Raw genomic sequence first — 24,929 nt, 5'->3', positions numbered from 1 at the left:
TAGTGACTTGGAAGAAATATAGTAGTAGTATAGTATAGTAAGTAGAAGAAATATATTGACACACAAAGAAAAACACAAACATTTGAAAATCTAGAGGGAAAAATAAAATGCTTGGCAGATAGATCCAGGAGGAAAATGAGCAAACATCAGGAATTCCAGAAGGGGAATATAGAACCCATTGAGGACAGAAAATAATTAAATAACTGAAATAGGCCACCTTCCTAAATTGAATAAAGACCAGAATCTACAGAAATGATGAAATCTGGATGCCTATGTCCAGGCATGTTCTGATAAAATTCCTGAAATCTAAGGTTGAAGGAAAAACAAATCTACAAGCTGCCAAACAGAAATAATTAGTAACTTAAAAAGGAAAAATAATCCGACTGGTATTGATTTCTCAATACAACGTTGAACACAAGAAGATAACATCTGTGCACGAGTGAGACCAAAACAATGCAACTCTAGATTCCTATACCCGGCGAAGACAAGCTTCACCTGTCAGCGAGAGAGAAAGCTACTCATGCTAGGTAAGAATTCAGAGCCCCTAATCAAACAAGTGGGTCTGGACAGAGATTTTGGGAGAGTGAGCGATGAAGAGGAGAGGAAAAATGTGGTGAATGATGAAACTTACAATGTAAAGAGCTCAGTGTAATTGAGAGACAATAGAAGATTGACTGGGATTATCTAAGTGTCAAATATTACAGAAATAAGATAGATATTGATTGCCTGGGGAAACCTAATAACTATCCACAAGAAAGTATTAAACTGTGACAGCAAAACTGAGGGTTGGGGGTGATGGAGATGAAGTAGGTGGGCACAGGGAGAGAAGACCAGGGAAGAAAACATCCCGCAATCTCAGCTGGTTGGAGGAGGGGAGCAGATATGTCCAAAAGGTTTACTTAGCTGATGCTGGAACATGCAGTGGGAAACGTTGACTTGTAGCTTCCATGTGATACCAAGTATTCTGGAAGTGGTGTTCTTACTAGTGGAGAAGAAGTAGCTTGAGAAGCACCAAAAATTTTTTCAGGGACCTGCTTCACTGCTCCTGAAATACTACCTCATGGTCCCTCAGCTGGGCCCCATTTTGACAGGTGGGCTGAGTCCACCCTGCTCTGCCCTATTCTGCACTCCCAGCAGCTGGCTTCTGCCCTCCCTGCACCTGAGTCACCACGTTTCACTGCTAGATGGGTGGAGGGCAGCACAGGGAGTCTGCTAGGGAGAGTCTGGGCCAAGCCCCAGGGGGCTCCGGTTTCCAAACTCAGGACAGAATTGTTCTAGGAGAGCATTCCAAACAGCTGTCTTGGACCAGTTAAAATCCTTAGGGAAGCCAACATGAGTCCTTCCATCCTTACCCATGGTTCTTCTAATTCTGAGCTCCATTTTGAATCTTTGGGTTCTTGGGTGAATTGCAGCCTACCTTTCATTGGATTGCCTGTAGCATTCTGGGACTACAGGAGAGCATTTGAGACCTTGTCTCAATCTTATTTCAGCATATTAGGAACAAAGGAGGATAGGTGTGGGCCTCTGAATATCACTCGGAAAGTCTGTAAATAATAGAAGACTGGTTCCTTCTAGTCTAATGCCAGTGAGGTTGAATGACTTGCCCAAGGTGAGAGGAACTGTTGTTGTCAGATTTAGGATCAGGCTCTCCTGACTCCCTGTCCAGCGCTTCCAGTTTGAGGCAGGATTTACAAACATTCAGGGCGCTCTGCTCCATCTCTGTCTTAGATCTGACCTACTCAGTAGCCTTCCGTAGCTTTGCCTTGACTATGAGGCATTTTAGATGATGATGGTCATAGCTACACTTCTATACCGGGAAAATTTCAGCACATGGAAACATTTTTGATTCATCGAACAAAGAGTAAATAATACGTTTATCCAAAAGAGAATATTCTTAAAAATTGTAATTACTTCTGAGAATAGTTTTCCTTTATAATAATTTGATTACATGGAAACTTTAGATTGAACCCATTTTATGGATCCATATAGGAGATCTGTGCACTAACCCATCTAAGAAAGAGTCAACGGATTATAAATTTATATTCTAAAAACGAATCAGGTCATATTTCTCATCATGCCAGTTACTCTTATAAACACACACCAGGTGAGTAAAGCCCTTTTTCTGTCTTATCTCTTCATGTCTTATTAAATACTGAGATCATTCAGTGTGCTCAGCCCCTAGCAACAGTATAAGAGGAATTCTTGGAAGAGTCATGAACTGCAAGGTGAAGGAAAAAAGCTTCTTGTTTTTATCTAGTGTGACTGGATATAAACTATAGGCATGAGACAGCAGTTATTTTTTTATTCTTTCAAAGGTCACAATGGATAAATGATTACAATCACATTTCCACCCACTGACTTTAGATTTTTACTAGTAAATCCTGTTATTGACTTTAAAAGCTGCAAATCTTAAAATCAAATATTTCTGATCAGACCATAAATCCTTAAAATTCAAATCTTTTTCTGAATGAAAGATCTATGAAAACAGATGATGGATTTCACGGGCTGTCAAAGGAAAAATGTTACATTTCACAGTTTGTCATTGAATATGATATAAAACACCTGAAGGTAGATTATTTATATTGATAAAACTATTCTTTGGCATCAGAAGCTGTTTTCTGGGGAATAAAAATAAAATATCGAAATAACTACAAATTTTTTGCTTTTGAATTAGGTGGTGAAAAGTAATGTGGATAAATGCCAAAAGATATTTTCTTTGCATCAAATACATGGTATGTTATTGCAAACATAGGCAAGAGTAGACTAGTTTCTCATGAGACACAATATATGTTAGCAACCGTCTACCTTTATTTTTGCCGGACACACAGGAATTCATCTTTTAACTGTTTTTTTTTCTGGTTGTTGTTATTGTTCTTTCTAATACTTCCTTTCAGAGGTCATCAAACATTAGGTTCATATTTCAGTCAGATTAAGGATGTCAAAATTATTCTTCTCTTTCCGGGCAGTGACAGTGAGATTAAGAAGCTAGTTAGCTTTGTTATTTTCTATGGCTACAGACAGGGTCCTCACTTCAGCCAGCTTTCTCATCAATAAATGCATCATGAAAGGGCTCATTAAAGGAATGTGACCAGATATCACAGCTCCCCAAACAACTAGGAGTTAACGTGTCACAGAGATGAGTCTGGAAAGTCATCTTCCCCTGATGAAGACATCAAAGGATGCTCACTAGACAAAACCGAAGTTGGCACATGTCTGTATAAATATATATGCATCCACTAATCTGCTATTTTCAGCCCCTAAACCATTTTGCAAATAAGGGCCACATTTATATGATGCCAAATATTCTTTTAAAAATTAAAAAATGCTGTAAAATTATATTTAGAGATTAAAGTCTCAATATACTGAAAGAGTTCACATATGAAGTTATAAATACATATCATTATCTCCTTTGTATTAATTGCTATATCCCTTAACTAGTGGAACAAGGTATACCATACATTTAAGAGCACACCTTACTGTGAAGAACATTTACAGACAGTAGTTCCAATCCCAGTTTTGATGCTGACTTGAGCAAGTCATTTCATCTCTCTAAATTATAGCGCCCCATCAGGTCAGGTCAGTTCAGTTCAGTTCAGTTCAGTCGCTCAGTCGTGTCCGACTCTTTGCAACCCCATGAACCACAGCCTGCCAGGCTCCCTGTCCATCACCAACTCCCGGAGTCCACCCAAACTCATGTCCATTGAGTCAGTGATGCCATCCAACCACCTCTTCCTCTGTCGTCCCCTTCTCCTCCTGCCCTCAATCTTTCCCAGCATCAGGGTCTTTTCAAATGAGTCAGCGGGTCAAGAAGGGCCAAATCACTAATTTCAGAGAATTATTTTGATGATTAAGTTACTATATGACATGTAAAGTGCCTGGGACACAGTAGGTGCTCAATAAATGATAGCTGTAATAATAATAATTGCTAAAGCTATTATTTTAAACACACACAACCTGAATAATTCCTGAGATCCTTGGATGCTTGTGACAGAATATAGTCACTATTTTACTGTGACTTAGAAATTGCTGACTGTTACATATTACTGACACTGTGAATGGAAAAATGATGAGGTCACTGGAAAAGGGAATAGGTCAGATATTCAGAGAATGTCCTGAGTAGAAGGGAAGATGCAGATGCAGGCTCATATGGCTCCTTCTCAGACCCTGAAAATTGGAGTCGAGGTTTCATTTACAACAGTACATAATCTCAGTGGCACATAAGAAACCTTGCCACCTCTGCCCAGTAAAACACAAATCACCGACTACCAATTTTTATTTTAGGCAGTTAGATAGTTAGTACATCGTTAATTCCTGCACACACTTGGGCTCAGTATCACTGTCAATTCCGTTTTATTTCTACCTCCTTTCCAGGATCCCCAGTTGGAGGTAAAGCCCTGCTCTCTGGGTGTCTATGGATATTCTAAGGCAAGATGAATCTTAAGGAGCTCCCATCTTTTGAGGCAATTTACAACTCAAAACAGCAACACATTTTCTTTTCAGGGTAGAAATACTGACAATAAAAATGGGAACAGCTTTGAAATATACATTGCTGTAATTAAAGTGACTTGCTCTTTGGAAATTCCTGAGACAAGTCTTTATTGCAACTACTATTTAATGATAAGCACAATAATTAAAGGCTTTTTCTCTGAACAGTATCAATGCTAGGAACTGGATGTTCCGTGGCTTTTCAGATTACAGAGCATGGCCCCTGGTGGATGCCCCGACTCATTCTTCTCAGGACTCTCTGTGCCTTTCCTTCCTTTGATGATGTGTGGACCCAGGCCAGAGGGTGCCCGGGCTGATGTTCCCTGGCACCCTGTTACAGACACCATTAGCAGATGGCCTTGGACAGAGATGTGGTCAAAAATGGCTGGGCAAAAGTTGGTATGTACCCTACCAGAGGAGGCACAATGCCCAGGAGGGTATGAAGTCTCAGAAAAGTCAACTGTTTAACTTTATTTAGTTGAGTATTCAACAGAACACTTTCTGTAGATATGTGGCACATATTACTATTCGATGGGACAGTGTTCTGTGAGATACCAACTTAGGAACCAACCTATATCTGTGCTTTTCATTCCTAGCTCCATCATAGAATGAACTGAGAGTTTTAAAACATACCAATACTAGCCCTCTGCCCCATTTTTTCTCCAATCAGTCTGGGGGTGATGCTCACATATTGGTATTGTTTTTAAGAGCTCTGGTGCCTGGGTGAGTTTAATGTTGAGCCAGGACACTCACTCTGACCTAGGCCTGCCACTTAGGCCACCCCTGCTTCTCAATTACCTCCTTTCTAGTACACAGAGCTCTAGTAAGTGAGAGAGAAAAAAAGCCTTCCAAAGCCCTGATGTGTCGGAGAAGGCCTTCTTTGGGATCACATCTGAATTATAATTGCTCCTGAAGCTTTAGCCTACATGTTGATGATGTGCTGACTTCTGAGGACCGCTCCTAAAGGAAATCAACCCTGAATATTCATTGGAAGGACTGATGTTGAAGCCAAAGCTCCAATACTCTGGCCACCTGATGCAAAGACCCTGATTCTGGGAAAGACTAAGGGTAAGAGGAAAAGGGGGTTACAAAGGATGAGATGGTTGGATGGCACCAGTGACTCAATGGACATGAGTTCGAGCAAACTCTCGGAGATGGTGAAGCACAGGGAAGCCTGGCATGCTGAAGTCCATGGGATCAGAGTCCGACTGACCAACTGAACAAGACACATACCCTCAAACAATTAAAAGAAGATTGAAATGTTTTACAACTTTCCAAGGCTTGTCATTTGTGAAACTCACAGAGATTCATAGATTTTGTGTCATTTGTTAATTCATTAGTTCAGTCATCAATTTACTGTTTCAGTCACTCAAGAAATATTTATTGAGCACCTATTATGTGCTAGGCACCATGTCAGGCATTGAAGTACAGCAACTTTCAAGTAACTTAGAGTCCAGCTAAGACAAGTCTGTATTATTTTTATACCCATAAAAAATACACAGAAATGACACTCGTGTACTAATTTATTAATGTGAGTCTACAGAATTAATATGCATGTAATAGTATTGGATCTACTATTAATGAGTTGCTTGTGTTAGTCATTAAGTTGTGTCTGACTCTTTGTGACCCCATGAACTGTAGCCAGCCAGACTCCTCTGTTCATGGGATTTTCCAGGCAAGAATACTGGATTGAGCTGCCATTTCCTTCTCCAGGGGATCTTCCTGACCCAGGAATCAAACCCAGTTCTCCTGCATTGCAGGCAGATTCTTCAACATCTAAGCCGCCAGGGAAGCCCAGTTAATACTGGGCTTGTTAATTATAATCACTATCGACTGTGTTAATTTCCAACCTGATTGACTCTCAGAAAGAGCAGACAGAACCTTCCCTCCTTCTGGCTGTTCTAAGCCAGCCAGGAGTGGCTGCGCAGGGCAGTGGGCAGGGAAGAGTTACGCTGAGCAGGTTTCCACTTCCCACTGCCTGCTCTGCATTCTGCATGTCCTTAACCAGTGACAAGATATGCACGCATTCCTGGCATCGAAGCCTTTAGTGTTTAGGTGTGTTTAATCACTAAGAGTGTAGGCCCTTCCGTCATACAGCCTGAAGTGAAGGGAGGCTGGGACCTCAGCAAGAACTGGGTGTTGTCAGTTGACTCATTAATTTTTTTTCCTTGTCTGGTTTACAGCGAGTTCTTTTCGGAGCTTTGATTTGCTCTTCGGTTCTCTAATTGCTTTGATTTCACCGATGCATGCAGTCAATATTAATTTGCTGTCCTATAGTCACAACAAAAGAGCAGAAACAAAGAGAAAATCCTGTCTTCCTGTGAGGTTTGCACAGGACCGTGTGAAGGAGAAACTGGAGGAGCCTGGGGCGGCCAGATAGCTTGCTGTTCAGGGCCCAGGTCACCTTGATTTGTTCCTTGGCTCTCTCCTTGATTCTTCTCTGGGTGGGGAGTTGGGTGGGTGGGGGGAGAGGCAGCCTGAAGAGGAGGTAGAACTTTCTCAGAGCAAAATAATTCACAAGATCAGATATTGGTAAAGTAACCTAAGGGATCTATATTGCATTTAGAATACCCACTATACATGGCATCTCACCTCTAGCAGAGAGAGGCTAATTGTTTCCATAGCAAAAAGCCCGAATTTATTTCTCACGGAGGCTCCATGTTCAGTAGACTTCCTTTGATCTGGCAGATAACACTGGGGGCCAAGGCTGATCTTTTATGCATCCTTATGACCCTGCAGATGAAAACTGTGTGCTTCATGACAGTCTTATTCTTTAACATTGGATTTTTATTTGCTGGGGGTGGGGAGGACAAAAGCATCGTGCTTTGTATCGATAAAAGATCACGTTTGTCACCGAGAGGCTCGGATATTCAGACATCCAGCCTCCCCACCTTTCCACTGCCTCATCTTGTTCTTCACAGCTGAAGTCCATCTGGATTGTCCTCTTTCCTAGCTGACAGGGAGGGAGCCAATGAAATGCCTTTTCCTGTTGCTGGGTGACTATGAATATTTTGAAAACATGTCCCGTAAATGCAGCAGCTTAAAAGCCTGCCATTGGCTGGTTGAGCATTCTGTGCACGGTGACGCATGAGGCTGACATGAGTGACAGGTGGGAACAGCTATGCAAATATATCACTGGCCTGATGTTCCACTGGAGAGGAAAACTATTTCAAGGCTGAGTGACAACTATAACATACTCCGTGGAAGAAAAATAAATCTCCCTGAGTCTACATTTAGGCATCTGAAGAACAGTTACGGGAAAAAAGAAAGAAAAAACCCCTCAAGGTTGTCTTACCCTCAATATCCTGCTTTTCATGGTCTGATTAGCAGATCTACCTAGAAATATATGTGCATTTCTCCGTATCTTTTGTAGTTGTGTGTTGATACATTTTAAAATCCAGACTTGTTTATTCAGGGAAATAATTTAAACACTGTCAGGAGGCCTTTTAAATTTTTCTTTGTCTCCTTGTCTCCAGCGCCCCTTCCTTCACCTTCCTCCCCTGACCTTCAAATCCAAATATCCGGCAGCCACAGGATATGGTCAGTGTGGGGATCAGCATGGACTGCATTTTATCCCTCTCTGTCCACTTAAAATATTTGCATCCTGGTGGGAGGACAAGCAAAGTCTTGTCTAAACAGCTTTGGGATTCTCTTTGCTGCCAGAGAGCTGTTTGGATACAACTAACTGCTTTTGCTAACGCGGGGTTAACTGTTCATACACAAATCTGCCAAAGAGCCTCTAGGAAAGAATGTTCTTCTACTAATTGAATTCTAATGAGGCCAGGAAGTAGATTAGGAATTGAACTATTTTACTGTGAGTTTCAAACATCAGACATAGTGATGTTAGACTTTGATCTGATTAATCCTTCAATAGGTCCTAATTAGTTCATGAAAAAACTCTTCCAGAAGGTATCTGTGGGTTATTGGTTGATACTGTTGAAGGGGACTTTTCTGGTTATAGTATTTATCAGAGCCTCCAGGGTCCATGTGCAATAGAAAGATGCTGTTATGCTCTGACCAGATTCTGAAGCAGGTGTTAAAGAGGAATTCCTGGGCCGATTTAATTGGCACATATCTGGAAGTTATATTTATTTGCCTTATCAAATTTGGGTGAGTTTGAGGGCCAAATCAGGGTGACGATCAGTGGGATTAGCTGTGGATACAGAAATGCCTTGAGGACATAATTTTTTTCAATAATGCGATTTAGACAAAGTCTCTTGAGAAACCACTTCAGCAGGTAGGTCACTGGCAGGGGTCACCCAGTGTCTATAAACTATGAATTGTGAGCACCTCCCGTTTGCATCAGGGAATCTGAGAGTGCCATGCATATACACTCCCTTCACTCCACAGCTGTGAAGGACAGCTGTGACACTATCCACCCAGTACCTTTCTCCTCTTTAGGGGCACTGGTCCTTCTTCTACTCACACCATGTTTGCACCTGGGAGCTGACATGTTCTTCAGTGACTATGCCCTGGCACAGTTGATTGGTCCCGGGATGGGCACTTGGCCCAAACCAGACCAAGTGGAAAAGTTCCCTAACATTCTCCAAACTGGAACTTGGTAACAGTTCTTCCTAGAGGGGGCTGCTGAAAGATGAGAAACTTAGGCCCTGATAGAGGCCATGGTGCGGAGAAGGCAATGGCACCCCACTCCAGTCCTCTTGCCTGGAAAATCCCATGGATGGAGGAGCCTGGTAGGCTGCAGTCCATGGGGTCGCTAAGAGTCGGACACGACTGAGCGACTTCACTTTCACTTTTCCCTTTCATGCACTGGAGAAGGAAATGGCAACCCACTCCAGTATTTTTGCCTGGAGAATCCCAGGGACAGCAGAGCCTGGTGGGCTGCCGTCTATGGGGTCGCACAGAGTCGGACACGACTGAAGCGACTTAGCAGCAGCAGCATCCTTATGACCCTGCATATGAAAACTGTGTGCTTCATGACAGTCTTATTCTTTAACATTGGATTTTTATTTGCTGGGGGTGGGGAGGACAAAAGCATCGTGCTTTGTATTGAGGCCATGGTGACTCCTTTATAAAGCAAAGCCAGGCTGTAGTCAGCACAACCAGAGGCTCAATGCTGCAGTGATGTGGTCTGCCCATTTGGCTCGAGGACACATCCAGGTACTTGCTGCCGCCCATTCCAGGAGTGATCAGTTGGCTTCTTGGGTCTAATCTCATGGGGCAGATCTTCCTTTCGGTATGCAGTGTACTCTTGTTTGGGGCTTCCCAGGTGGCTCAGTGATAAAGAATCTGCCTGACAAGGCAAGAAGACGCAAGAGACGCAGGTTCCATCCCTAGGTCGGGAAGATTCCCTGGAGGAGGGCATGGCAACCCACTCCAGTATTCTTGCCTGGAGAATCCCCATGGACAGAGGAGCCTGGCAGGCTACAGTCCACAGGACTGCAAAGAATTGGTTGCAACTGAGCATACACGCATACACACACTCCTGTTTGTAACATTTCCTGGGAGGAACTCTGAGCTTACATATAGAGGAATATTTACCTGGGACCTCGCACCCTAAGCAATCCTGCCTCCTCCTGAGAGAATTACTGTGCAGGCTCTCCCTGCACAAACCTCTGGTGGGGGAGATGCTGAATGCTGCCCAGCAAACACAGAGATATCCCCAAAAATATGACACGTGGACCTTTGGTGTTTAAGGGGGTTATCAAAATAACCAGCCTCTGCTCTCACACATAACTTCTCAGAGAACCAGAGGAAAGCTATTTTTAAGGAGATCACAGATGATTTGAAAGATATTTCAGGCAGGAGCATAAATTTCTCCATGCTTTTAAAGGGAGACAGATTCCCATGATTTTTCATTTTCGAGCAACGAACTCACAGAAAGCCTCCCTCCCTCTTGTCTTTCTTTTCGGAATTCTAGGGCTTTCCTCTGGACGGTGAGGGGAAGTATACAAAGTGTCCTCCCTTAGGATCGAGCTTCAGGGCTTCACGGAGTTGTTTGACAGACGTAAGCCCAGTGGTGAGGATGGCCACCTGTTGCTGCAGAAACCATCACCAAGCTTGGTTTTCATAGAACTCCCTTCCACCCCTGGAAAGGCCTAAGATGAATTACAGTGTATGTGAGGAAAATAAACCTAGGAGAGAGAGGAATGGGATCATTCAGCACAAGATATGTTTGGGATTTACCCTTTGGGGGGAAAATTGCTTTTAGATCTCACAGACATGTCCCTTGAAGTTGCTTTTTCAGAACGCTGAAGGAAGAGAAAGAGCGCTTGCTGAAACGGTAGTGCCAGGTAACCTCACAGACTATGTAAGCTTAAAAACAAACCAACCAATCCAAACAGCCGCATCAGAGACTATTGAAATTTGAACTCGTCTATTAAGGAGCTAAGCCACGGTTACAAAAAGGTTCATAATCTGACCATAAGGACAGGGTTAAGCCAGGAGCAGAAAAACCTAAAACAAACAGGATTCCACATCATTTTGAAAGGGAATATAACAAATTCAGTGTGACAACTTATACCTTTTTTTTTTTTTTCAAATCTGTACACTATAATTAATTGGGCATTTCTCTGTAACCCAGTCTCATCATCTAGAAAATATGAAAAATAATAGTAGGGGTTTTCTGAGGATTAAATGAGCTACTATAGGTAAAGCACTGGAAACAGACCTGGCACATGGTAAAACATTCATGAAACATTTGTTGTTTTCCAGGTGACTGTCACAGGGAGGGGACTGCACAGGTGCTGAGCAGGAGAGTCTAGGGAAAGGAACTCAGCAGTGAGAAGCCAGGCCCCCCAAACTGGCAGTGAGCTGTCTCTCCCTCAGCTGCCCAATCCATAAATAGGATATGGCCACCAAGGCCTCTTTAAAGGCTCTGTTAACATTCAATGAAATAAGAGCTATGAAAGCACTTGGAATCAGCAAGAATGCTACAGCTATAATAGCACTGCTTTGAGAGAACAGCAATATTTAGAAGTATAAAATGATTGGTATCAGGTTATCCTACAGTAAGCCTAGAAAATGTATTCTAAAGTCCATCCACCTGGAGATGCTTAACAGCAGAATAGTATATAAGCCTTTTATCCTGAGATAGGTTGAAGAGAGCCTGCCCTTTGGTAAGTTCTCACCAGCCCTTCTCACACTTTTTCCTTTCATGGGGGTATGGATTCGATTACAGTGATCTAAAGAAGTACCCGTAGGCATCACTCTGCCACCTTCTAGGGCCAACTAGGAGGCCAGCTCCATGGTTCCCCACCTGGGGAAATGAGGCAAAATCTATCTTGACTTTGGATCCCATCCACAACGTGATCTCACAGAAAGGATTCTAGAGTTTTCTGTCAGGGTGTGACTGATCAATTTTCAATTTTTATTAAAATTCTTCCTTGTTCACACCCTAATTCCTTTTAATCCCAACCAAATGTTTGAGGCCCTGGAATGGAAACATCAGCCTGTATGACATGACAGTCGGAGAACAGTCTCTGTGGCTATTTTTGCTCATAATGCAAAGTTTAATTTCTTGGTTTTCTGTATAGAAGTGTCTAATACAAAGATAGCAAAATCCTGCACAGATACTGTGTTACTGACTATGGGGGTTCTGAGGTGGTATCTGTATGAACTCCATGAATTGCTTCTAGGGAGAAAAAAAGGACCAGAAATAGATTCACTGTTTCACCAACGAGCAGCATTCCTAGGAAGGAGAGTCAGGAAAAGGTCCACCGGGTCTGGTAGTGAAAGGGCTGCATCTGAGGGGACGGTGCACAGTCCCACAGATGACGAGGTTCAAGCCCTGTCACGTGCAGTGCTACCCACAACAGTAAAGATAATTAGTGGCGCGTCTGAGACCTGACTTCCTGAGACCCACCGCACCACCTCACCGTCAACACCACCTCACTGTCAGCTCCCAGCCCCTCCCCTGCCACCCACTGGCTGGGACAGAGCCAGCGGACAGCTTGGACCCGGCTTTGTTGATAAGGCTGAACTGAGATTCTTCCCAGTTCTTTGGCCTCACGCCTGGGCAAATGAATAAGCTGCCTGTGTCACTAACATATTCCAGGTCATGCACACACACAAACATTATTATATCTTGGAATTACTTTTAAATTACTGTCTTTTGGGTTTTAACCATTTTCCTAGAAAGGCAGCTCAGGAAATCCTTGCGTGGAGCAAGGATGGCACCCAGTGGCCAAAGTGTTTCATCTCAGATCTTGTTTTCTTGAAGATTTTTCTGTTGGCTTTTCTCTTTGGGAACAATGAAAGCCACAGGATCTTTTTTCTAGAGCCAGAGTTGAAGCTCCAAATCACCTGACTATCTGTTATAAGCTGAAGTGCACTCAAACACACACAGATACACACATTCACACACACACACAAGTTGGGGCAGAATACAGAGATTAATTCAGAATAACTTCTAAAAAGCCTCAAAGATTTACCATCAATGTCTTGGGTTAAAGTCATCATAGTGCACATATGCAGATCACTGCCTATGATGTCCCTAATGTCGTACATCACCCTAGGAAATACCATACAAACATCAACCCAGCCTCACATTTTTTACTTCATATCTTCCCCAAATAGTCTCTAGCTCATGCCTTAAACATAAGACTTTATCTCCTGACAAGGGCTTTATCATTAAACTGATGTTTTCAATCTCATATCCCTGTTATCTTTCTTATAAGGTACTTGGCAGGCCTGGAGAGCACAGGCTAATAAAGTGGGTCTGCTCTTTTTTCTTTTGAGCTTTCCAGATGTCGAGAGATTTCTATACAGCTAGATAACCAATCAGACTGTAAAGAAGACAAGCAAGATGTCAGAATAATGGATCACACACCATCTTGCTGAGAATGATGCAATATCTTCATAACGTTTGCTATTTCCAATTTCCTTAGGTTTCTAAGCAGTGTGAAACCCTAGGGCAAGAAGTCACATGGATGGCACAACCACAATACAAAGAGACGCTGCTAATAAAATAGTTAATAACAAAATAAATTGATTGCCCAAAGAATACCATGAAAAGTCTCTTTTTAAATGCCTAAATTCAGCCAAAAAAATTCTTTTTTTCTCAGACATCATCCACCATTCATGCTTGTTTGGTCCCCAGGCTGTTGAAATGCCACAAAAGTTCCAAGATAACAGTTAAATCAAGAAAAGTGACTTCAACATAAAATTCCATGATATTGTTTACATTTTACTATTCAGCTACTTAAAAAGAAGAACTGTCTTCAAACCAAAACAAAACACTGGAGGGGAAAAAATCAAAGCCAAGTACGTGCATTGTTCTCTCTGCTGCTTTGGTGCTTGTTGTCTCACATGTAAAATGCAGCTTTAAAATTACAGCTGTAATAAAGCAGCCCTCACCAAGAACTTATGAGACTCATATGAGAGAAAAGGTTTTTATACACTGCTAAGTCATTACTTAAGATATTATTATTTAAACATTTAGAGGTGGCACAAGTGTAAGTTTTTACACTGATGAGACTGAGATTCTTGTCTTACCTAAAAGAATCACTTATCTTCTGCACAAGTATTATTGTATACTACACGTGCATGCTAAGTCCCTTTAGTCATGTGCAACTCTTTGCGACCCTGTAGACCGTAGCCTACCAGTCTCCTCTGTCCATGGAATTCTCCAGGCAAGAATACTGGAGTGAGTTGCCATTTCCTCCTCCAGAGTATCTTCCCAACCCAGGGATTGAACCCACATCTCCTGTGTCTCCTGCACTGGCAGACGGATTCTTTACCACCAGTGCCACCTGTGCTGCGATGTGCTGTGCTTATTGCTCAGTCATGTCCGACTCTTTGTGACCCCATGGACTGTAGTGCACCAGGGTTCTCTGTCCATGGGATTCTCTAGGCAAGAATACTGGAGTGGGTTGCCATGCCCTTCCTCCAGGGGATCTTCCTGACCCAGGGATCAAACCCATGTCTTCTGCAGCTCCTGCATCACAGGCAGATTCTTCACTGCTGAGCCACTGGGGAAGCCCCAACTGTATACTATATTACCATTCAAATGTTAACAGAGTCATGGTGGGCTTTGGAAATCACTTATAATATATAATTACATCAAGTTGAGCCAAGTCTTCTACCAAATACTCACATTTTTAAATAGAGCTTATATTTAAAACTTCGGATATTTAGAAATTCTAAGGACCCCAAAATGCTTTGTCAACTTTATGTTGCTTTGTGTTTTATTGTCCCTTTCCCTCCTAGATATAAGTTTTACAAGCTCATGAAGGCAATGGCACCCCACTCCAGTACCCTTGCCTGGAAAATCCCATGGATGGAGGAGCCTGGTAGGCTGCAGTCCATGGGGTTGCGAAGAGTCAGACACGACTGAGCGACTTCACTTTCACTTTTCACTCTCATGCATTGGAGAAGGAAATGGCAATCCACTCCAGTGTTCTTGCCTGGAGAATCCCAGGGACAGGGAAGCCTGGTGGGCTGCCATCTATGGGGTCGCACAGAGTCAGACACAACTGAAGTGACTTAGCAGCAGCAGCAGTGGCAAAGTGATAGCATGTTATAGCTGGAGATCGCTTTGTTTTTCAGATTGGAAATCTGAGGCCTGGAAATTTTAAATGAGCCAAGAGGTCTAGGCGCTGCTTTGTCTGGTTACATGTTTGCTCTTTCTTATCTTACTGTGTCTGCAGCCTTATAAAGACTGTCTTAAAAGGGGAGCTCTGGTTACTAAGACTGTAGAAAACCCTTAGATCAGACACTATGTCCTGACTTCATATTTCAGATGGTGCCTTGGAACCAACACAATCATGATTTGTACATGCTTGTAAGATTTTGAATAGATCCATTTTCAGCTGAGAGAAAACATACAGAATTATCAAAGTAGTACATAATTTCAAAAATAGGTAGAAGGGACAGAATATAGAACCATACAAATAAAAAGAAATAGAAATCTCAAGATTCAAGAAAATAATAGTTTAAAAGAATTTAGTCAGCAGAGTAGTGGTAGCAGGACATATGAATGAAGAATCTCACCTCAGCAATTTCTTTAATATTAAATTGCTGAATTAACCAAGAATTAATGGCAAGGGACGTTTGCCCTGCTGTAGACCAGGGAAGGACAGATATTGTTATTACCGAATACTCAAAGAGAACATCTTAAACAAAGACAAAGAATCCCTTTATTTTCATATACTTAATGCTTCATGGGAAACCCAGAAAATTAAAAATCAAGAACTTAAAACAAGGGTCTGAGAGGATTTGCAGCATTCTCATTGTCATAGGGCCCTGCTTCAGAATTCTACTCACATGTTGTAACTTCCTCTGCCATCAGAATTGCAAATAGATCAATGAATTGTTCACTTGGTAGCGATTTCTTCAGCACCAGGAGCAAGGCTTGGCTTTGGGTGATTTAAGGGTTACAAAAATGAATTAAACACGGGTATTCTCCCCTAAAAATTCTCCTAGTTTAACCAGATGACAGGTGCACGAAGATTTATATCACGAGGTAGACATGATAAGTACCATGAAAGAAGGAGCAGATCACTTTTGCCTGAAGGACAGTAAGAACAACTTCATCGGGGAGGGCAATCGAGCAGGATCAGATGGATTGTAGAGGCTTTGAGTACGCAGACAGAGGAATGGGGATGGGAACAAAGACAGGGAAGGGCAGAGTATGGACTGGAAAGGTCAACTAGAACTCCTGTGAAGGGTGGGTAAGTGGGAGCATGAGAAACAGGCTGGAAAAGTGAACGGGAGGTTAGAGCTCAGAGTACTTTTAATGGCCACTTAAAGAAATTTGAGGGAGAAGGCAATGGCACCCCACTCCAGTACTCTTGCCTGGAAAATCCCATGGACAGAAGAGCCTGGTAGGCTGCAGTCCATGGGGTCGCAAAGAGTCAGACACGACTGAGCGACTTCACTTTCACTTTTCCCTTTCATGCATTGGAGAAGGAAATGGCAACCCACTCCAGTGTTCTTGCCTGGAGAATCCCAGGGACAGCGGAGCCTGGTGGGCTTCCGTCTATGGGGTCGCACAGGGTCGGACACGACTGAAGTGACGCAGCAGCAGCAGCAGCAGCAAAGAAATTTGAAGTGATGGACTCTAAAGACTTAAAGAAGATGCTAAGCTTTGTGAGAAGGAAAGTGGCACCAACAAAAGAGTGCTGCTGATCTGGCAGCTGTGTACAGGACACAGCTGAGGATGGAGCAGGGAGCCCGGACAGGAGAGCGCTGCGCAGTCAACATCTGCATGAGAGAGAAGGAGGGTGTGAACTACAGCGACTGCAAGGATGATCAGAGATGTTCCAAGTCAGAATGGAGGGGACAGCACACAGAAGCGGGGGGCGTGAGGACTCAAAGATAACTGTACAATTACATCCACAGTGGGCTTCTGAAGAGGAGGATGAGGGGAGCATAACAGTCAGGAGTTCACAGTTTCTGGGTAAAGTGAAAAAACCATTGTGATGGCTAAGCCCCGCCCATATAACTGAAGTGTGCTTGTGCTTAGTCACTCAGTCATATCTGACTCTTTGCGACCCTTCGGACTGTATCCCACTAGCTCCTCTATCCATGGAATTCTCCAGGCAAGAATACTGGAGCAGGTATCCATTCCCTTCTCCAGGGATCTTCCTGACCCAGGGGTTGCACCTGGGTCTCCTGCATTGCAGGCAGATTCTTTACTGTCTGAGCCACCAGGGAAGCCCCTTCTCCTGCATTGGCAGGCAGATTCTTTACCTGCTGAGCCATTGAGGAAGCCCATCACTGAAGTGAGGGGCTATCAATTCTTTAGTTCCGATTCCATCTCTGTAGTTGCTGAGGGCTCTAACTAGAGAAAACCAGAAAGAAGGGAGAGTGATCCAGGCCCAGAGGCCCTAGTGTTCTGGAAGCTTCTGACCCCTTTGGCCTTTAGAGTTCCCTTCACTGTTTGGGGCTCTAACTGGGCCTCCCTACTGCCCTCCAAGCTGTCTTCCTTGGACTGGCAGGGCTGTCACTGCTCTGAAATGAAAACTGAACTGCCTTTGATTACATTCCCTCAGGCTCAGACTCCCTGGGTCTTCAAGTAAGGAACGCAGTTGAACCCACTGTGTTAATAATAGGTGGAGGAGAGAAGATGGGAGAATCTTCTCCCAGGAAAAGTATACGCTCATAGTGCCCTCTGGGAGATAGTTTTCAAATGGAAAGAAGTGACAGACAGTGGCTATTTAAGGTGATCTGAGAGGAGGTCAGGGTCACCACAGGATGTACTTTACCAGGTGGGTCCTTGAAGAGCCCTCTGTGCAGAGCCGCTTAGTTCAGCAGGAGAAAAGGTCAGCCTGGACTTGCAACCCTGCCTTCCCTTCCATCACGTCCTTCCCCCAATATTTTCAATACTCAAGAGTGACAAAGTACAGCCATCTTTCTCTGATGTGGCATTGGATTAAGACACAGTTCATAAAGAGAACCCCGTATGAACACGCAGACATCTGAACACAAGGCACCCACATATTTATGGTCCTGTCCTAAGCAGCAAGGACGTCGGCTCAGGCTGCTGCCTTAGGAGTAGGATGTGCCCTTTAAGACGCTGACTCAGCAGAGTCTCCCACAGTCAATTTCCTGCTGAAGGTTCAATAACTTTCACTGACGATGAAAAAAAAAATCTCAGATATTAAACTTGGCATAAATACTATTTAAAGTCAAAACAACCTGCCTTGATTCAAGAGGTTGGGGGCTCAGAGAAGAGACAGAATAGGTTAGGTGTAAGATAACACCCAAATTCCGTTCATAATGCTGTGTGGTCATCTATAAACAAGCTTAGAAACAAGCTGGAGTGAACTGGAAGGTCACTGCTGTTGAGATTCCCAAAGGTAGCATTCAGGAAAGGCTGTGAGTTGCTGAGACTAGAGAAACAAGAAAGAGCTCTTCTTCCCTCCCTGGCACCCTGAGGTCCAGGGGTTAACCCTGGGTCCTGGAGGTGCCTCCAAGGGAGAAGCCAGCCTGTGGGAGAGGAGCTGGAAGGTGCTCCCTACTGATTGGGGTGGGGGACATGTGTCCCAGGCCCTCCCCTCCGCTCCTCTCCTCAGGAGTCGCCGCATCCCCTGGCATTGGGTAAACGTCAAGGTTCTAGGCCCTCTCTACATGGTGCATTTGTCCTCTGCAACAAGTGGCTGCAAGGCTTGGGCTTTTCCACTCAAAGGAGATTGGAAAGGTAATGGCCAGCACATGTACTGCCTTCCTGCAACTAGAAAAAGGTGCGCCCTCTGGAGGCTCAATTCCTAAACAGCATCCCGTGCACCTGGCCAGCCAGGTGGGGGTCAGTCCCAATTACTGCCTCCTTTGTGCAGGCAGGGCTTCTCTGGTGGCTCAGCGGTAAAGAATCTGCCAGCCAACCAGGAGACGAGAGTTCAGTCCCTGAGTTGGGATGATCCCCTGGAGAAGGAAATGGCAACCCACTCCAGTTTTCTTGCCTGGGAAATCCCATGGACAGGCTACAGTCTGTCTGGTGGGCTACAGTCCATGGGGTTGCAAAGAGTCAGACGTGACTGGGCAACTGAGCATGCTCATTGCACAGGCAGGGACTCTTGTTCAAGGCCTAGGACCCACACACCTACCTGCATGACAGCAAGGACAGTTCTGAGGGCAGAAATTTCTTATTATAACATCAGACTACTTCATGGACCAAATGCATCTCCTGAAATTTAACTACTTAAAAAACAAAAAAAAGAGGCTAGTACAGCCCTTCTCTTTGCCCAGCCAGTCCCATGCCATTCATCTCATAGAGGAAACCATATTTTTGATGTAGCCATTCCTATTTTTGTAGGTAAAGTCCATAGGGTGTACCTATTCTTGGTACTTTATTTTACCAGGATATTAATCTGTGGCCTAGACAATAACATTGAAAACTTAAAATATGCAAGAGGTAGTCCAAACTCAAATACCCAATGTGAGTTATTGGTGTTTAATTACTGAGGCAGTTAAACAGTGCTGTAAACAAGTTCAGCTTTGATTGCAGCCATAACCCTTGCAGTTTGGAATTGAAAGAAGGGATGATAGAAGGTGGCAATATAACATGAGGATGACCATGAGTTGATTTTAAATGGTAAACTGGCATATATAGTGATAACTATTTGGTCTGTCCACTGCATCGGAATCCTAGGAAAGTGCATAGAGTTATGGGAGCATATAATTGGTGTACTAAACTCATTTTCTTATGTTATCACAGCTGGCATCTTCAGGTTACTAAAAGCCTTTAAACCAGTCATCTTCAAAGAGATCTGATTGTCAATATGGTCTTTATACATTATTCCTCTTTGCACAGAGCCGAAGAGAAGTACACAGGCACTAGAATCTGCGCAGATTTTTCTGGACGCATCTTTCTTATTTCAAGTTCAAGAAAGATCAGTAAATGTTAATGAGGATAAAAACCATTCTTTAGATCTTGATTTCCTCATTCATTGCATAGGGTGACCAACCTATAAATGATAAATTAATATTATAACCTGAATCAGACTCTTAAAAACTTAACTCATTAGTTCAAGGAAGTTCTGTGATCTTTTTGTGCACAGGTGGCTCTACAGAAAGGACTGTTTCCCAAGGTATAAATGATGTATCAGAAAGACAGAAAATGGGCTTAGGTTTTGACATTGTTAGATGAGCAATTATATGTTGTTTCACCCACTTATTTTGGTTAAACAATCCAGGGACACTTCTAGAAAGGTTTTCACTCTCTAGCCCACCCCCCGCCCACCACCACACACCCCTCAAGGAGACTTTTCCCTACAGGAGAAATAGGATTAAGAGAACAAAACAGAAATAAAAACACTGTCCCCCACCTTATGGCATTCTAGAATAGGAAGAGAAATCCCCAACATGGAAGAGTATGAAATCAGAAGATGAGATAACGAGGAAAAGTAGTGTGGTACCAGCCTCGCGTGAATGATTATTGAAGATTCACTACAGGTTTATCATATAGAAAATCTGTGTTGGTTTAGGCCATATCACCTAGGAGGACAGATAATAGTGAATTGAAAGTGATTAATGGTATGTATCACACCCTCCAGTATTTTGGGCTGCTGCTCATATTGGTGGGCAGGTGCCTCGCCTCTGGTCATAGTAATGCTCCTCCTATTGGGCTGCTGCCTCCTGTTGTGTGCTGCTGACACTCTGGAATCCCTGTGCTCTTGGAGGCATTTAATTCACTGAAACTATATTAAGTCCACGCCTTTTGTGTCCACTCACGTCCTTAGCTGAGAACATGAATCCATGGTAGGCTGGAGTAACAGACAAATCCAAGAGGCAGACTCCATGCTGAACTTGGAGTTATCCAGACCCTGAAGCCCATGGCCTCAACTCCCAACAGGAAGAATTTTTTACTCAGAGGACTCTCATGTAAACAGACCACATCTCACTGGTCTTTAAGACATGTCTGAATCCCAGATGTGGTGAAGCGTAGGCTGCAACTGGAGACTGACCTGAGTATTTGACCTCTAGATCTTTTTAGCACTCGATGATGAAACCATTTTCTCCGCAAATTCTGACCTAATCTCTGAATCACTGATCACTAGCTTGGTCCCGACTGGGCATAATCCAACACACTAAAACTCAGCCATTCTTCCACTTATGAAATCTCATGGATAACTCTGATTCTACATTTCAAATTTCTCCTTTATCTCCCTCCCTCCATTTCTCTATAACTATAGTTATGTATATATGTATATATATATATAGACAGAGGAGCCTGGCGAGATACAGTCCATAGGGTTGCAAAGAGTCAGACATGACTGAAGCGACTTAGCACACAGCTCTGTTAAAAAAAGTATTGTAGTAGCCAAGGTTATAATATTTTTTAATATATGCATAATTTACTTGTAAAACAAAGCACTTATTCACTGTTATTTAGCTACAATGTTAGGAAACTGGCTTTGCACATACTCTAGTGTGAAATTTCAGTAAATACTTTTCTATGTGCAGGATTATTTTAAGCTCACTACATTTTCATGTTATTGCTGCAATTATAAGACATCAGCTACCAATTATGATAATGTTTTATTTACTTTATATTTCAAGAAAAAAAGCCACTAGGTTAAAATTATCTACTATATCTCAATTACATTCTAATAAAATATTCACTAATATCTTACAGGATAAAAATCTTGAATAAATCAGTTTAGTTAATAATCTTGATCATTTTAAGATGAAATAACCCTTTTTTCCCTCAAATTTAAATACTTCATATTTTTAGTATGTTTGTGAGCTAAAAATAAAAAAGCATGGCAAATTCCAAGACGATGTGTTTTCCTTACTCTAAGGAAAGAATTAAGCCTGAACATAGGGCAGGACTTTTAGAAAGTAGACAGCTATTGATTTTGGCTGCTTCAATACTGGACATGTCACATCACATAGCTCTTGCCATCATATTTAGTCCATTATGAGCTTTGCTATTTTTCTCCCTACCTGCCCCTTCCATCTTTTAGCAATGATGATAATTATAAAATAGTAAAAATATAAAACATAAAACAGTAAAATATTTATATGGAATGTCTACATAACTAAATGTGATTAAAGTAAAAAAGCCTTAATATTTTTGATGGAAATGCTTATAAAATATATATAAATATATATAAAATATAAAAAATAACATAGCTGACTCACTTTTTTATACAGCAAAAACTAACACAACACTGTAAAGCAATTATACTTCAATAATAAAGAAAAAACAACAAAATCTATAAAAGTAAATATAAAAATAAATAAAATATAATTATATATCACCATATTTTTTAACATTTTCTTAATGAATAACTGTTTTGAGTTATAGAACACTAAAGCTTTTGGGGTTGATTTAGTCATTCAATGATTCATTCATCCCTTTGAGAAGTATTTATTGAATGCTACTATGTTCCAAGAACTGTGAAAGGCGGTAGAGATAGATCAGTGGACAAAGTGTATAAAAAGCACTGCCCTGCTGCTGCTAACATTCTAGGCATATATAGGATGTTTATCTGCACAGCAAACAGACCCTGACTGCTGTGGTTTTGATTCCCCGTCTTTTCCTCCGTTGTCTGCTGTCACCTCGCTGGCACCATGGCTCTCTTGGTCTGGGTCATCACGGCAAGTCTTATCCTAAGCATCTCTCCAAGCCAATGAGAAACCATATCCCTGGATGGAGTCCAAGCAGCTCACCTTATGTTTGCTTCCCACATGCTGCTCCCTGACTTTTCCTAGCAGTTCCCTCATCCCTGCTCTGAGTTTAGGGTCTTCCCTTGTTTTCTTTTTTTAAGCAGTGTGACTGAACCTTAATGATCTGATTCAATCATGAGGCCCAAAGGTCTCCAGGCCATTTTTTCCTGGGAAGACAAAATGCATTTACATTCAAAAGACACACTCAAGAGTAGCCACCATCAAGTGTTACTACAAATACATATTACATTTTCTTTCTTATGATTGTAGTAACTTAGCTGATAATTCTCTGAAGGGAAGTGAAGTGAAAGTTGCTCAGTCATGTCCAACTCTTTGCGACCCCATGGATTATACAGTCCATGGAATTCTCCAGGCCAGAATACTGCAGTGGGTAGCATTTCCCTTCTCCAGGGCATCTTCCCAACTCAGGGATCGAACCCAGGTCTCTCACAATGCACACAGATTCTTTACCAGCTGAGCCACAAGGGAAGTCCGATAATTCTCTGAACCTCCGCAAAATCCGAAAAAGACAGACACCTAAACTTCCCAAAGGAGAGAAAATCAGGTTGCCCATACTCCCCTGTTTTGACCACTCAGAAGTGCAGGGAGAGGAGCCAGAATCCTGACTTGCCTTGAAGGGAAGGGGGGTGACTCAGGGGAAAGGAATGTCTGAGATTCATGTCAGAGCTGGAAGGGGGTCCTGCTGGGTAGCAGTGTAACACAGTGGTTAGGGGACTCCAGTTCTGAGGCCAGATTGCTTGACTGTACCCCTTACAATCGTTTGACACTGGCCTGTCTGCTCAATATCTGTGTGCTTCAGTTTACTCATCTGTAAAATAGTGCCTACTTCATAGGAGTATGAGACTCAGATTAATACAGATAGAATGCTTTGTATTGTACCTGGTCCATAGTAAGCAGTTGGTAAATGGTAGCTACTATTCTCCTAATCTCTTTACTTATTTTTACAGATGAAGATATACACCCTAAGATTTTAAGTGAACAGAAAGTTAGAGGAAAGACAAATGCCAAAATCAGGCATCCCGATTCTTATCATATTACACAGATTTTTTTTCTGATATCCTGCATACTTAAAAAAGAAAAGAAAGAAATACTGAATCATTTAAATGGTTAGGAAGGGGCCATTCAGTTATACATAAATTCCTTTTCCCCTCTAAAACTGAAATATGCAAATGGGCCTTACCCAGTTCTATTCCCCCAACATCCAGTGGGCAGGACTAGTTGTAGAGGCAAGAGACAAAGGGTCCAAAAGCCCTGGAAAGTTTAACTTTATGCACTACTTGCTTCCTTACCTTAAACTTGTCAACTTCAGCTTTCGAACATGTTGCATGATAAGATAGCACCTGGTTCAGAAAAAAAGGAAAAAAAAAAACTTCAATAACTAGACATGACTTAATTTTCTGAAATTCTCCTGGCACAAAACTAAACTTTGTTTAAGTATACCACCTTGACATAATTGCGGGTGCTAATGTATGATGAGAAACTCCCAGTAACCATCTGTGATACAGATTATCTTCTGTGCAACTACAGTGAAACCTATTACAATGAGGAATGGAATGACAGTCCATGTTAAAGGCTACGTATTTTATACCAGAATGTTTTTATAAGTAGTTACTTTACCCAAGGGACATGATGTGGCTCAAGACCACAGTTCCCAAGGTGTGAATATTTCTCCCATGAAACGTTTTGAAATGCAAATAAATTAAAAGGCATATATTTGTGTGTGCACATGTATGTATGTGCATATTTGTGTGTGTGTGTCTATGTGTGTGTCCTGTGGCAGACATTGTAACTTGCTGATTCAACTTCCATGTCTGGTCTATTCTCATTTGCCTGCTTTTGTTCTCTAGGAAAGATTATATTGTTATTCCCAACCATCTGCAATTTTCTTTTTTAATTGGCCATACCCTGTTGCATGTGGGATCTTAGTTTCCTGACCAGGAATTGAACCCATGTCCCCTGCATTGGAAGGCAGATTCCTAACCACTGGACTATAAGGGAAGTCCCCTGCAATGTTTTTTGTAAGACGATTATACTTCTCTGTTTCATGGACATCGGCCTTAGTATATGATTTACTTTGGTCAATGGATGGTGGAGGAAAGTGATCATGCCGCCTTTCAGAACAGCCTTTAAGAGCCATCATGTGGTTCTGCCATATTCTCTTCCCTCCACCATGGGAAGGGCATGGCCCTGAGAGGTGCTGCCCCTGTCAGCCTGGGTCTCCAGGTGAAAAAGATGCATGGAGCTGAGCCATAGCCAACACACTGCTGATGCTGTGTCATATGAGCAAGACATCAACTTTTGTGCTTTATCATCACATCATAACTTACTGATAGAGTTTGAAAATCAAA

The 24,929-nt window shown here is 42.4% G+C and overlaps 1 protein-coding gene across 4 annotated transcripts in view; it reads right to left on the bottom strand.

Moving 5' to 3' along the window:
* The window catches only part of PDE11A (phosphodiesterase 11A), a 403,729-nt gene that overhangs the window by 115,004 nt on the left and 263,796 nt on the right, over window positions 1–24,929 (bottom strand). For all 4 annotated transcript variants that reach the window (XM_081579583.1, XM_081579585.1, XM_081579584.1 and 1 more), the window contains one exon: window positions 23,871–23,921. In XM_081579583.1, coding sequence (XP_081435709.1) covers window positions 23,871–23,921 — 51 coding nt within the window. The remainder of the gene's footprint in view (window positions 1–23,870; window positions 23,922–24,929) is intronic.

Source organism: Giraffa tippelskirchi, chromosome 3 (genome assembly GCF_054371585.1).
Source record: "Giraffa tippelskirchi isolate mGirTip1 chromosome 3, T2T-mGirTip1v1.2.pri, whole genome shotgun sequence".
NCBI classification, from domain to species: domain Eukaryota; kingdom Metazoa; phylum Chordata; class Mammalia; order Artiodactyla; family Giraffidae; genus Giraffa; species Giraffa tippelskirchi.
Note: the sequence above shows the minus strand (reverse complement) of the source record. Positions and strands in the feature narration are given on the sequence as shown.